We start from the raw sequence: 14,029 nt of genomic DNA, 5'->3' as shown, positions 1-14,029 counted from the left end.
CTTCTAGATAAGTGACTATTTCTCCATTCTGCCCATTTGCAGTCTTCCTTTTTCATGCACTTTGCACATAATTTGTACTAGGATGGAAAAATTGCTGAACTGGAAATAGCAGTAATTCTAGATACATATATACTGACTTGAAATGTAACCAAACAAAAACACCAGTTCATACAATTATTTCAGTTTTTCAGTAAGTGTTTAGATTCTATTGGTTTTTTAGGTGCTTGATCTAAAATGTAATTTGCAGAGCAAATTAATGGACCTCCTGTGGACTGCTTTATGGCATTTCTGTTAATTGATTCATATTATTAACTTGTTCAGTATAATTCTGAAAATAATAAGAAAATTATGTGAGTTGTACAGATTGACTAAAAGTGCACACCTTATATATGTGGAGAAGGGGGAGGTTGCAGCTCTTTTATTCATAAAATGTGCAGGTGCAAACATCACCTGCTGGTGGCAGCAGATGGGGTAAGATCTGTCATTCTCGAGAGCTACTCATGAAGAAAGTGGTATCATAAGATCCTATTTTCCTAATATAATTATTTCTGGTCCTGGAAAATTTAATATAAATTCCCACTTACATTGCTAGGAGAATCTTCTGTGCTTGAAAGCATTCAGAGAAGTCTCAGAATATGACGCTATGTGTATTTTTATATCAGGAGAAAAAAATAATAAAACAAAATGAACAAATTATTCTGCATGTTCTCATTGTGCAGAAGGACATTGTGTAGCCCAGTCATAATGAGGCAGAAAACAAAGGCAATGCTTTCCAAGTTACAGGGATTCAAGGATCTGAATCAGAAATATCCAAACCTGCTTGTTCTCACATATTAGCAGCTTCTGTAGCTGTAGCCTGACACTTTTCTCTTCCATGTCAACCCACAGATGACTATGAATATCAAGCTGCAACCTACTATGCAGGTGGTCAGGTTCAATGATGCCTGTTCTTATAGTGCAGTTTGGTCAGGACCCATTGTGTAAGATCATTGAGATGGTTTTTAGTACTGTAAGGTGACTTCTTCACCATCTTAATCTGTTTGGTCTTACAAAGAAGTTTCTGTATTTGGGTGTCTCTTTGTCCTGTTATCATGGAATAAGAGTCAAAATCATTAAGGAAGGCAGGAAGAAAGAAAAAAGTTACCCAGAGTAAGTAGAATTCCTATTCAGAGTCCTTGTTCCCTATAGTGACTTTAAATTCATATCCTTTAAATCTATATCCTTCCCCTTCCTTTCCCTTTCCCTCATTCCAGCCATATTTTCTAGAGTTCTTGTGTAATTTCTTAAGTACAGTCATAATATCATCTAGTCCACCATGTAAAGCCTTAGAATGGAGGCAGATGCTTCCCATGATAACAGGACACTGTGTGCTAACAATGAAAACAACCTTATAATTTTATATAAGATTATCCTGAATAATACTGACTTTTCCCTCCTGTGCTTGCCTTTAGGAAGTAAAGAGTTCTATCCTTCTTAAAAATTTTAATTGCAGGTATAGTTCATCTTTAAACCAAAATTTTTACTCACAGTAGTTTGCAGTTTGGGGATTGTTAACTTACGTTAACATATTTCACTTAAGGTTTTGAAGAAATAATTTTGTGCCATGAATTTTCAGAAACATCAAAATTTTTATTCCTCTTCTAATTTAACCTAATTTTGGTGTACCTGATCAAGTTTATGGCAAAAGAAAGCAGTAATATATGAGAATTAATTAAAAGGGTAAAAACATTTGTGCTTTAATTTTGTGTGTTGTTGTTAATTGACTGATTACACAACAGGACTGGAGATCTATTTTTAGCTGACCAGTAAATCAACATAAAGTGGCAGGATTTTATCCACATCATGATTGAGGAGGAAAGAATTTGCAGAATAGTTACTGAAGCCATGGGTCATCCTAGTAGTACAACAAAAATTTTAATGTATATTAAAAATTAACCCCCAAAATAAAGAAACTATTTTACACTGCACTGTTACTGTGATAGCTGAATGTCTAAAACAATGGCATGCACATCTTTGATAGTGTGTTACTGACATGAGACACTACCAAACAATATAGCAGAACTTTTCAGGAACTTGACTCAGTACAAAAAAACCAGCTTCTGGTCCAAAGAACTTAGTCTATTTCTGTGAATCCCCAAATTGATTAAAAAAGCAATTGCTTTGGCGTACTACTAAAGAAGACCTGAGAAAATATTATACTGAACAGCTAAATTATTTATAGTTAAATGTGGCTGGGGCAGTTTAAATGCCTCAAGTTGCACTGTTGGTTCTGTCATAATTATGTTGTGCCCTGAAGAATTCTGCAGGTAGATTGTTTTTGGTTTGGGTTTTTTCCTAAAATAACCTTTGTACTGATTGACAGAACAGTATTGCAGTACCTGTAACATATTTAAGGAAGAAGCTGAAATGGTGGTCTTTCTGCTTGAGAAAGATGTAAGACTTGCAAGGCAGTGAGTGGTGGCTGTGACTGACATATTTTGTACAATACATGTGAGAAAGTTCTTATCTGATCTATTATGAGGTCATATTGCTCCTTGATACATGTAATTAATTTCTTATAATCAGCTTCTATAATTAAAAGGAATAAGCTCATTTAGCCCCTGGAAAATTTTCCCAGAAAAAATGTTAAGATTTCTCCTAAGTGATTAGCATTTATTTGCAGTGAAACTAGACTGTGAAATTGAAGTGAAACATTATTTTTGTTTGCCCTAACTTTGAGCTGAGAGTTGCACCAGTTTCTTTCATTCTGCTGTGATAGGAGAAACAGCTCAGTATGTTCTCACTTATATCTCACTGCCTCTGTATATACTGAAAGAACATTTAAAATACAGATTAATATTCAGCCCAGCCTAATCTTGATTTTGCTATCTTTCAATTTAAAAGATGTTTCACACTATCTCTTTGGAGAAAAATTTTGGAACAAGACACCATCTTCTTGCTAGAATAGTTATTATGAATCCTTCACCATCTGACTGTTGTAGCTGAAGGGAAAAAATGTTTTATGTTTACAAATGTTTTGCTCACTCTTAGCCACTAGAATGACAAAAATGGCTTTACCCAGGAAAGCAAAAATAACCTGCCCAAATGCACAAATTAAAAAAAAAACCAACAAAACCCCACTCATTTGTGTGCTGAAAAATCAGTGTATAAAAGTTGCCACTATGTACTCCTGACTTTCTGGAATGAAAATTAGGACAACAAAAGCCTAAGATGGTGTAGAGCAGTTAGGTAATAAAGGATGTTGAAGTAATGATGAGTTAATATGAGGCAGCTAATTTGTCTTTGTCCATTTTAATGCTAATCTCTGTAGCACATCATCTCCCAGACACTGTTACTCACTGCAGGGCAAACCTGAGTTAGAAAGGACCAGGAAACAAAACTGCTCATCACAATATGCTTGACTCTCTGAACACATTTCTTCGTCTGTGTGAGTCTGGCACTACACAATTGTTTTCAATGTCTGTATATGTTGTAGCGTAGAATTTTTTTCTGATGTACCTCATGGCAGATGTCAAATGGGATCATTTCCAGCTAGCCTCCCTGCTTTTTTGTAAGTGAGAACATAAAATTATATGAGCTAGGAGCAGATAAATTTTAATGCACTGTTTCAGGCAAAACTTCACCTTTTTTTGTGGTTCGATTTTTTTTCATATACATAACAATATTTGTCTATATTAAGTTTAATCTTATGTTATTGCACTTTTTTTTTTGCTTTGTGACATCTTTCATTTACTCAGAGTTTATATTTATCCCAAGTATTTCAATACCTCCTACAAACATTTTCCACTTGATTTTTCACCCATTTTTCAGATCATTAATCCACTTATTGAGAAGCATAGCGCTTAGCAGAGGTATCTGTGAAACCCTGCTTGTGATCTGCATTTGATTTTCGTTCCGCTGTTTACTGTTTTCATTATTTGTCTATTCAAGTACCTGCCTTCTTATACTGTGGCTATTTAGACTCATTTAGACTTTGGCATTCGATCTTGTCAAAAGCATTTTGTTGGAAAACACCAGTAGTATGCTTTCCAAAACCAGTGGGGGGGTCTTCCTCTAAAAAAATGGTGTTGCCTCATTCTGCTAGAGTTTCTACAAGTTTGCATGACATAAACATCATGTGAAAGGATCTGCAGAACCTTTCTTTGCCATCTGATATCCTAAGAACCAAAGAAGTTCCAAATGGAAGGTCATGCACACCACAACCAGCAATTTGCCTGTTTTACCCGTGGCTTCTTGGAGACTGTCTGGTTGTATAATGCCTAGACCTTATGGACTGTTGGTTTGTTTCACAGTCTCTCCTGCTAGGCTATCACTTTCACACAGATCCTTTGCTAAATCCTCCAGTAGAATTTCCGCTTTCCCTGATTTGCCACAATTTCCAATTTCTAACTGAACACTTGCCTTTAAGTTCCACATTTTCCTTCACCTCATATTAGAAAAAGAAAACGTAAATAACAAAGATTATGTTGGGTCATTGCTGTGTCTTAAATTGTGATTTATTCACATAATCAGGAACTTGAACGTCCATGGTTGGATTTCCTCAGTTAAAAATTGATGGTCTGGCTTTGCTGCCATTAAAGCCTTGGGGGCAGACTTTTTAATGGACTTTAAATCAGTCACATGAAAAATTGTAATCATGATTCATGTTAGTGTTCATGTTTAATACTAGACTTACTGTGCAAGCCTCTTTGGTCGACATACTGAAGGAATCAAGGCATCATCCTGTTCCCCATCAGATATACTTTCTAAGAGTCTCACACATGAAATAGGAGGCCAAGCAGTCCTAAATGAGAAATTGCCCAATTTGTTCAGGATTTTAAATATAATCATAGGACAATTGCAAAGGAGGTATTTCTGAAACACATTCATGAGGAATGATATGAAGAGAAAAACATAAACTGGGTTCATTAGAATTCAGTTATTTCAAAGTTTTTGAAATGGTTTTACTTCTTAAATCATATAGGAGATCAGCAACAAGATCAATGTAGCATGGATAGGCTTGCTGTGATATTAAATTTCATTTGCTCTATATGTAACTGAAATGATATACTTCAGTTTTTTTGCACACTGAAATAATTTATCTTTGTAGTTGATACAGTTAATTACATTTTCAAGAAGAAGTATAATGAGCCTTATAACTTGGCAGAGAATTCCTGAGACTATTGAAACGGAAAAGACATTATAATATAACTTGTCTGCATGAGACATTTGTTTTCACTGTATCTATTCAAGAAAACACAGCACCAATGAGCTCATTAAATCTGATGTTAAAATTTACATTATTAGATTTCAAAGCAAGCAGACAAAATTATTTAGTGATGGAGTTTCTCTGGGGTTTTTTTTGTGGCATTTTTGAGATTGAAATAAATTATTTATGTGACAGACAGGTGGCTGTATAGTGACTGCGGCTGATTTTAACAATATGTGACAGTAAGGGAAATTAGAGCTCATTAACATTCATTCGACCCAGTGTCTGCACCACTGATCAATGACTGGACTACTCTATGGCTTAAAATGCTTAATGATGCTTTGTTTGACAGCAGCTAACTGCTATTGGAGGAAAAGGTGGGTGATCTGATGCTGGCAGAGTGAATGTGGCCTGCAATTTATAAACAAGGGAAATGTGAACAACGGGGGAGCAGAATGAGTGCGAGAGCCTTCCAAGGCTTGTGGTGATTGATAAACTGTATTATGGTTGACACAGACATTCTATGTTTTGTGTAAGAGTGTTAGCATCTGACTGAGCTGAAAAGCAGGGGAAAGTGAAGTTGTCTGTGTGATTAGTGGAAGGTAATCAGCCATCTGCTCGGCGTAATGCACTTACTGAAGATGAAGATAGAAAGCATATGTGTGCATGGGCTTACACAGGATCTCTCACCTTATATACAAGGATCCATGACAATGTAAAACTGTATATAAAGAATTAACACAAGGCAAAAAAATATGCTCAATTTTTCTATTTTTTTTTTCTCCCGCCAGAAGGAATGCAAGCTGTGGTGGCTGTGTTATATAGTTCTTAAATGTGCCCTTCAGCAGATTGAAACAGTAGCTTTTGAAGTGGCAGAAATAAATAATTGGAGAAGTATTTTTAGAAATAATGGTATCATAACTTTCAATCTGATTGTCATGATGAAAGTAAGGTCATGCCCTGCATGTGTTGAAAGATTGAACCATTTTATTGATAAGGACATTTGACATTGCATTTTCATCTGTTCACCTGCAAATTTAAAATCAGCTGGTTTGTATAACTCTTTTGGGTACAGAGAAGGTTTGGCTTAGAAAAAAGCTGGAATGTGATTTAGCATGGCTTGCCCACCTAAAGCTGCCATTGATACTACCAGGATTCTTTGATGCAGAAAATGAGACTGAGCATAGCTTTTGAGTTCCATTTAACACAAAAAAAAAAAAAAAAATTGGCTGTGATAAGGTCCTGCTTAGAAGGAAAAGAATGCCTTCTTTACCTCATTAAAAAAAAAAAAAATTGCAAGGTATAAAGATCACCTCTAAAATAATTTATTCAGTTTTGATAAGTGTTCTAACACTTATTGTGGTTTACAATTCACTATTTGTACCTGTCACAAAATCTGGAAAAACAAAATACTCCAGAAATATAACCAAATTTAAGACTAGCATTCAAATCAGTCACTTAAAATATCAATATATGACCCCAAAATATTAACTCGATCATCCATTCCTAACCCTTTATTCTAGCAGAACCTACTTCTGATCAAGAGCCTTTCGAAGTTCTGTAACTCCTGAATTGCGTGAAACAGATATGTCCATGAGACTGGCTGCTGCTGCTGGGCCTTGTTTGCTATTTGTACTCCAGCACTGCAATTTTGCAAACACACCTCTGCGGGGGCGTTTTCCCGTTTTCCGCCGCTCTCCGGGGCGGGGCGGCTGCGGGGCCGGGACGCGCGGCGCTCGCTTCCTCCCTCCGCGGCCGAAGCGGCCGCAGCGGAGCCGCCCTCCTTCGCTCCAGTGCTCCGGGAGAGCCCTTCAGTTGTCCTTTCTCGCAGCACAGTTGGATGATGATGCCTTTTTATTCTGCCAAGAATCAGTTTAAAGAAATCTGTGTCCTAGTGTTTGGATTCAGTCATTTCTGGCTGCAAGTTTCTCCTTTCAAGCGTTTGTGGGCTTTTTAAATCTTCCACAGACCTTGCTAATTAGTATCCACAGTGTATTTTATTACTTTCGTAGATTTTTTTTTTTAAGAAGATGTAAAGAATTATTTATTTCAAAATTTCTGCACATATTCTTAATTTTGAAGTGTTGCAACTTGTGATCTGGCAGAAAGGAAAGAATGCAAAGGACTTGACTGTAAGAGCTGCTAGGATTAAGGAGGCATTAGCTGTAATGCTGGAGAGCCACTCTTAGAGAGTGAAGCACATCGTAACAACACGCAGGTCAGCAGGTTCCTAATGGTTGCTAATTGCCCACTCAGTGCATGAAAGCGAGAAGTGCGCTCTGCATGCAGCACGGACCAGCTTTTGTTTGCTTCTGCAGGAGCATGTTTTCATTTCTGTTTGCTAATTGCTTTAATGTCCTCTCTAGAGCTGAGTCATACTGAAAAACTCTGCAAGAGTGCCAGGGTTTTTTTTTTGTTTGTGTTTTCTTTTTTCCTTTCTTTTTTTGTGAAAAAACTAGGAAGCAAGCCCTGCTCTTCCTGTGCTCTGGTATCATTTAGTGATTCCCAGCTGTTTCTCTGGTAGGCGTGTTTATCGGTAAACATGCAGAAATAAGGACCACCTGTGTCTCAGCAAAATTTCACTTTCAGGAGGAAATAATGTGAAGAATATGTTTAAAATATTGAGATAGCTTCAGCTGTTAGGTGAATTCTATGCTTTAGAACTGAATGAACTGTGATCAGCAATGTCTCAGACAAAAATGTTATTACACTGATTGTTTTCTAACAATTTATGTTGAGTACTTATGGCAACAAAGTTTAAGCTGAAAAATAGGTAATGTAAACAGATTAACTAGAAAATACTCAGCATCCTGAAATGTTAGTTTCACCTAGGTTTGCTATAAAACTTTTTATTTCACACAATTTAATTCATATTTTTTTTCAAAATTTGAGCTAAAAGTTGGAAATTGTACATCAGGCACTGGGAATATTTGGATCCTTCTTTCATTTCCTTTGCTTGATTGCACTGATAGAAAATTTTGTAGCGAAGTGCCAAATTTGTATTTTGTGTTAATATTTAGTATAACTTTAATGTATTGATTTGTGAGCGTGATAGTTGTGCAAACACTGATTTACGAAGTGGTGACAGGATAGAAAATAAAATTAAATAAACACAAAATATAATTTTTTGTCCTTCCTGACTATAACGAGTAAAATTGAGACTGGATACTTTGGTACTCTCAGTGTCTGCAGGAGTAGTCTCTGAATGCTGAGACTCTACATGAAATATTTGGGAATATAACTCAGTAGTTCACAGTGTTGATTTAACATTGAAAAGTCTGTTTTTTCTACTGTCTTCTAGATGTTATGTTAAGTAAGTTAAGTTGTTTAGTGTTATTTTTTTGTTTGTTTTTTGTGGTTTTTGGGTTTTGTTTGTTTTTTTTAAAGCATAGGGTTTATGGCAGCCTTCTTCATGGGTAGTACTTTATGTTAAGTAAGTTAAGTTGTTTGGCGTTATTTTTTTGTTTGTTTTTGTGGTTTTTGGTTTTTGTTTGTTTTTTTTAAAGCATAGGGTTTATGGCAGCCTTCTTCATGGGTAGTACACAAGTAACTAGAACATACAGAGGAAGAGGTACAAAGTAAAATGTTTTACTTACTTTGTCTAGTGGATCTCATAAGTGTGTATTGGTGATACAGCATTTGGGCTTTAATAAAGCCACTTTGTAAAATGATGTTTTAATTTTAGGTACATGTTTTGACCTTGGGATTATTATATCTGTGTTTTGTTATAGTTGTTGCTTATTGCACCAGTTCTTAATCTAACAAAACTATTAGAATTTAAAGTTCAAAAGGAAAATCAACACATCACCCAAGTGTTCTCAATAATTGCTTCAAGTTGGTGTGCAAATTTTTTGTTGTACATGGTCAACAGTCGAGTGGACAGTAGGGAAATTTTATTTAAATCTTGAAACGTTCTGTGTTTAGTCTTAAATTTCAGGCCCAGGAATATGTTCCAATATAGTTTACGAATACCAGTCTTGTATTAACTTGTGGAGTTCAGTAAAGTTCTGCTGACTTTGTCAGCATTCATTTATTTATGTTGCAGTTGTAAAAAATCAGAACATATTTTTCATTAATGAAAACTCTAATTTCCAAAGTAATTGGAAATTAGATGAGAAATTACAATGAGAGAAATGCAGTATTCATTACTTTTCGCATACAAGCATCATGATCAAAACAGCAAAGTTATTTTGAAAAAAATCTATTTGGTCTTGAACTTCAATATAGATTTTTAGGGTGAAGAATTTATTTAGATGTGCAATACATCTCAGACATTACCATTTACTCCTTTGAGGATTTTTTTTGCTGAATTTGCTCTCAAAACAGCGGTGTGTTTTCTTTCTATCTTTGCAGCTCTTTTTGAAAGAAGTATGGTTTTGGCTTTGACACGTTAGCCATGGATGTAGCACTTTCTCCCATGATGACACAAGAACTGGATCCGATGCCATCTGATGCCTCTCCCATGCTCATTAACATGACTCCTACAGTGGAACAAGAAGGGGAAGGGGATGTCATGAAGGACCTTGACTCTGGGCAGCAGTATGAAAAGCCCCCTCCTCTGCACACCGGGGCTGACTGGAAGATTGTTCTCCACTTGCCAGAAATTGAGACCTGGCTTCGGATGACGTCTGAAAGGGTCCGGGACCTGACCTACTCCGTGCAGCAGGACTCGGACAGCAAGCACGTGGATGTGCATCTGGTACAGCTGAAGGTATGATTTTATAGCACTGGCTTCTCAGTGAAGGTGTCTCATTCAACTCTGCTGTTAGTAAAATCAACAAAAGGGCTTTTCCTAACTGCTGGAGCATGTCTGACAGCCTGTGTTAAAAAGTGAATAAATCCTTTTAAGGGAGATAATAGAAGCCACTCAATTATCAGATTTTTTGCAATGTTATTTGCTCATCACTTCATTCAGAAGTCATAACCATATTCATGAACATGTTCATACTTCAAAAGCAAGCAATAAAACATTATCAGTAACATGACTGGATATCTCACAAATGCCCAGAAATATTCCCGCTGATTTTAATGGGCTTTTGTATCTAAAACTGCCAAATAAAATTCCAATAAAATTCCTAACATTCCAGTAAATGGGGCCGCTAATTTGAAATTCAAGGCAAAATTCAAATAATTAGTGCCTGAGACCATAAGTGTATGTTCATTTGCATGGCCTGGTTTGCTGCAGCAGATGAAGCATGCTTTTGAAGGTGGCAATCTCCAAAAATAGCACAAATGTTATCTCTTTAGAGTGAGCTGTCTGCAGAGTTGCATTCTGAAGCCTGTTTATGTGAACACAGTCTTCCTTCACACTCAGTGCAATGGTATTTTATTTGTGTTTATTTTAGGACTGCAGCTGTAAGCTGTCTTAAAATGCAACACTGTACACTAGCACTAACCAGAGTGATTGTGCTGTAGTCAGTCCTAACCAAATAGAGAGCTGATCTTGATTTATTAATGGTCCCACCATTTTTCTAAAAAAATTAGGATGGACATTGCCAGCTTTTTACAAGAAGAAAGGACTAAATCCGCAATGTCCAGTAAGTTTTTAGCAAATACTGTGAAAAGATTTCTGCAGGCAGACATGAGAAGTCTTGCTGGGCTTGGTGCTAGTTCTGATCTGGAATTGCTTGTGGCTGTATTAGCGCAGCACTGAGCTGAAACTGGAGCTCTGCAGAGCTTGTGGGTGGTGTGTGCATATAGCTTTGGGCTGGTTCAGAGCACAAGCAGAACTGATTTGTGCCTGCTTATGAAATGAGAATGTTCTGTATGTACAGCTCACCCTCATGAGTCCACTAATACATTTTATTTATAAGTGGAAGTCAGTGAATGAATAGTATTCCTCATGGTTTTTCTTCTTTTTAGAGTTTATTTTTAAAGTCACAAGAGTCAATGGGAGTTCATAAAATACTGTCCTAAGGGTTTTAGCTATGTAAACAAATGAAGCAAAATTTTAACAAACACATTAGGAATACAGAACTTCTGTAACTGGCTGACCTGTAAAACTGTATAAAGACAAAAAGAAGTGTGGCTGTAGAAACAAGCATTGTGAAATTGTTTTATATAGACTTTAGATACATTTTGAATAGTTTCTCTACTGTATAACAAAAACTAAGCAAAAGACAAAACAAAAAAACCCAAATGAAACAAAAAAAAACCAACTACATCTTCATGCAGATATTGTTTTTCTTGTGTCCTTTGATAATATTCCTGAGGGGCTACTTCCCAGTGATGTGCGTCCTTCTGGAACTGTTGTGCCCAGGCTTGACAGTGGGCTCAGTGTGAAGCTGACATTGCTGAATAGACTGGAAAAGTGATTCACATATCTCTCAAACAATACATACCAATTTAGTATTTTCTTGCTTTCCAAAACAGCAGGAGATGGTTGACTCAAGTTCAACTTGTAATTCACTGCAACGCCCAATCTCCTTTCCCACAGTATGTTTTTTTCATCTCTCTCTTATCCATGAAATTTTACATGTAGGATTTTACTTCTGTCCATTATCAAACTTTTTTCTTTTATCTCATTCCACAAGTATCTCCTCCAAGCACAGTCATTGTTTTCCTCTGAAAATTTAAGAAATCTTCTTTCTGCTCCTTTGTCCAAATCATTATGAAAAAAAAGAATTATACAGATGCTGGATAAAAGTCTATAACAAAGTTTTCTGAATATAATTTTGAAAATGCAAATGTATCAGTAAGACAAACAATTTTTCATTTTCTCATAATTTGTTTTCCTCAGCCAGGAGATGTCTGATTCCATTTTCATTAATCTTTCTATTTGTTTTGGATGCTTAGAGTTTATTTCTTTCCTCTGGCTGTCAGTTGGCTTGTGGTGATAAGACTGGTTTGGTGATCCAGGCCACAGCAGACTCTTTGCATTGTTCCTTGGAAAAATTTCTCAGCACACAGATCATCTCTCTGTCTCTTGTGAAAATTTTCTCAGTATCTCAGTTGAAAATCTGTCCGTGCTTCTGCTCTTTCTGTAATCAAGAGCAATGCTTCTTTATTGTGGCTTGTTCTCTAGAGACTTTGGTGTTTGCTGCTAGTCTCTTTTCATGCTACATGACTTAGGGCTTTACTAGCCACCACTGATCCTTTGAAGATACTTGTTTGTCTCACTTTTGCAATGCCCTTTCTCAGAACTAGCCACATAGCATGAGTGGGAGGTTTTTCTTATATTGTCCCTTGAGAAATTTCCTGGAAAGCTCAGCTTCACATGAGTGCTTCAGGAAGATAGTTGGATGAACTGTAACTCTTCAGATTCCAGAATGCCCTATTTTAGTCATTCATCTGGCATCACTCTTAACTCAAGCTGTTCTATGATACTTCTACATTGCTCTAACACTTTCAGTGTATCTGTTACCAATTGCAAATACTGTGAATAAAAAATTATGGTTTTGCTACAATCAAATATAGAAAAGTAATTCGGGATGATCTAGTGCAATAGTCTGAGATAAAAGTGAATAAAAAAATTATGGTTTTGCTACAATCAAATATAGAAAAGTAATTCGGGATGATCTAGTGCAATAGTCTGTATCTGAGATGTCTGTTAGTTTTATAACCTATTGCAGAGTAAAGCACTTCCCTCCCTGCTTTGTGACTTTAATATCTGAACCATATATCATATATTGACATAGAAACAAACACAATTTATGCTATGATAGTGTCTTCTTTGCAGACACTGCTGTTGTCTCTCTTTCCAAGTAGAGAGACTCCAGTCATCTTTTTCCACATGCCTGGGTCAGTCACAAACATCTTTTGACTGAATTTCTCATCTTTCCTCTTGACTCCTACCAGAAGATTTTCATGAACTTTGGATAGAGATCAAACATCCTGTAACCATTATCCTTTCTCTATCTCTGTTTCTTCTTTTTTGAGGGACAAAGACCTTTTAGTTGCTCTTTTTCCTTGAATTTAAATCCTGGCTTAGAGGACAGTGTGAGAAATTATTGAAACAAGACCTTAAAGATATTGAAGCATATTAGACTGGAATACCTGCAGTTAGATACAGGTTATTCCTTTCTCCATTACATTATGAGCATTTTGAAAAAATGTGAAACCCAGGGTACAGTAGATACTTTTCTCCTCTTTAATTAGCTTTTTAAAATTTTCTGACTAGTTTAGTAGCCTTACATTTTTTAAATTTTCAGTTTTCCTCTATGGCTTGAGCATACTCGTTGGTTTTGAAAAAAGTCAAGGAATAGCAGAAATAGATCTGTGTTTGTCAAATGTTATCTGGTCAAATAATCAGATTGTTTAGAAACCTTTCAACTTGTCTGGCAATTCTGGCAAATTTTTATGGAAAAAGATGTGATTTGTTTACACATCTCAATGTGCTCTAATACAATAGCAGCACACCTGTAAAAATCATCTGGGTTTTGTAGCTCTTAGGCTAATTTCTCTTCCACCTAACAGAAGAAAAATCACTTTCCTCACATCCCTCAAAACCTGTCGAAATCCTTTGCTATGTTTGATAAAACATAAACAGAGGCTAATTCTGTGCAGAGGGCAATCCTGGGCTGTTTGCTGTCTACAGGTCAGTGCCTCCAAGGATGAAAGTGATTATCAAGCCAATTTTCTTGGTACTAAGTAAGTTCAGAAACTAGGTGCAAAGTTACTTGTCAGGATTTAGGGCAGTCTGAGCTCAGAAATGCAAAATTTTAGGCAGCAGAATACTTTCACTGAAATGAATAATGGAGGTGGTTTTGTGGTATTTAGACATATTTAGATATATTAGATATTTAGATAGATTTTACTGGAGATTCAGTTGCCTCCAGAAAGCTGGATCAAATTAAGATAGAAAGCTGCTGGTTAGAATAAAATAAGAGGCTCAAAGAATTG

At 36.2% G+C, this 14,029-nt stretch overlaps 1 protein-coding gene across 4 annotated transcripts in view; it reads left to right on the top strand.

Annotated features, from left to right (window-relative positions):
• Nucleotides 1-14,029, top strand: part of AKAP6 (A-kinase anchoring protein 6) — a 292,740-nt gene that overhangs the window by 77,082 nt on the left and 201,629 nt on the right. For 3 of the 4 annotated variants that reach the window (XM_039705048.1, XM_039705046.1, XM_039705044.1), the window contains exons 1-2: nucleotides 6,973-7,406; nucleotides 9,542-9,899. In XM_039705048.1, the coding sequence (XP_039560982.1) occupies nucleotides 9,585-9,899 (315 nt within the window). In that variant the 5' untranslated portion in view covers nucleotides 6,973-7,406; nucleotides 9,542-9,584. Of the gene's footprint in view, nucleotides 1-6,972; nucleotides 7,407-9,541; nucleotides 9,900-14,029 lie in introns of those variants that run through there. The other variant, XM_039705045.1, reaches the window with a different exon arrangement.

This window comes from Passer montanus, unplaced genomic scaffold (assembly GCF_014805655.1).
Source record: "Passer montanus isolate IOZ18808 unplaced genomic scaffold, ASM1480565v1 scaffold18, whole genome shotgun sequence".
Taxonomy (NCBI): Eukaryota; Metazoa; Chordata; class Aves; order Passeriformes; family Passeridae; genus Passer; species Passer montanus.
Note: the sequence above shows the minus strand (reverse complement) of the source record. Positions and strands in the feature narration are given on the sequence as shown.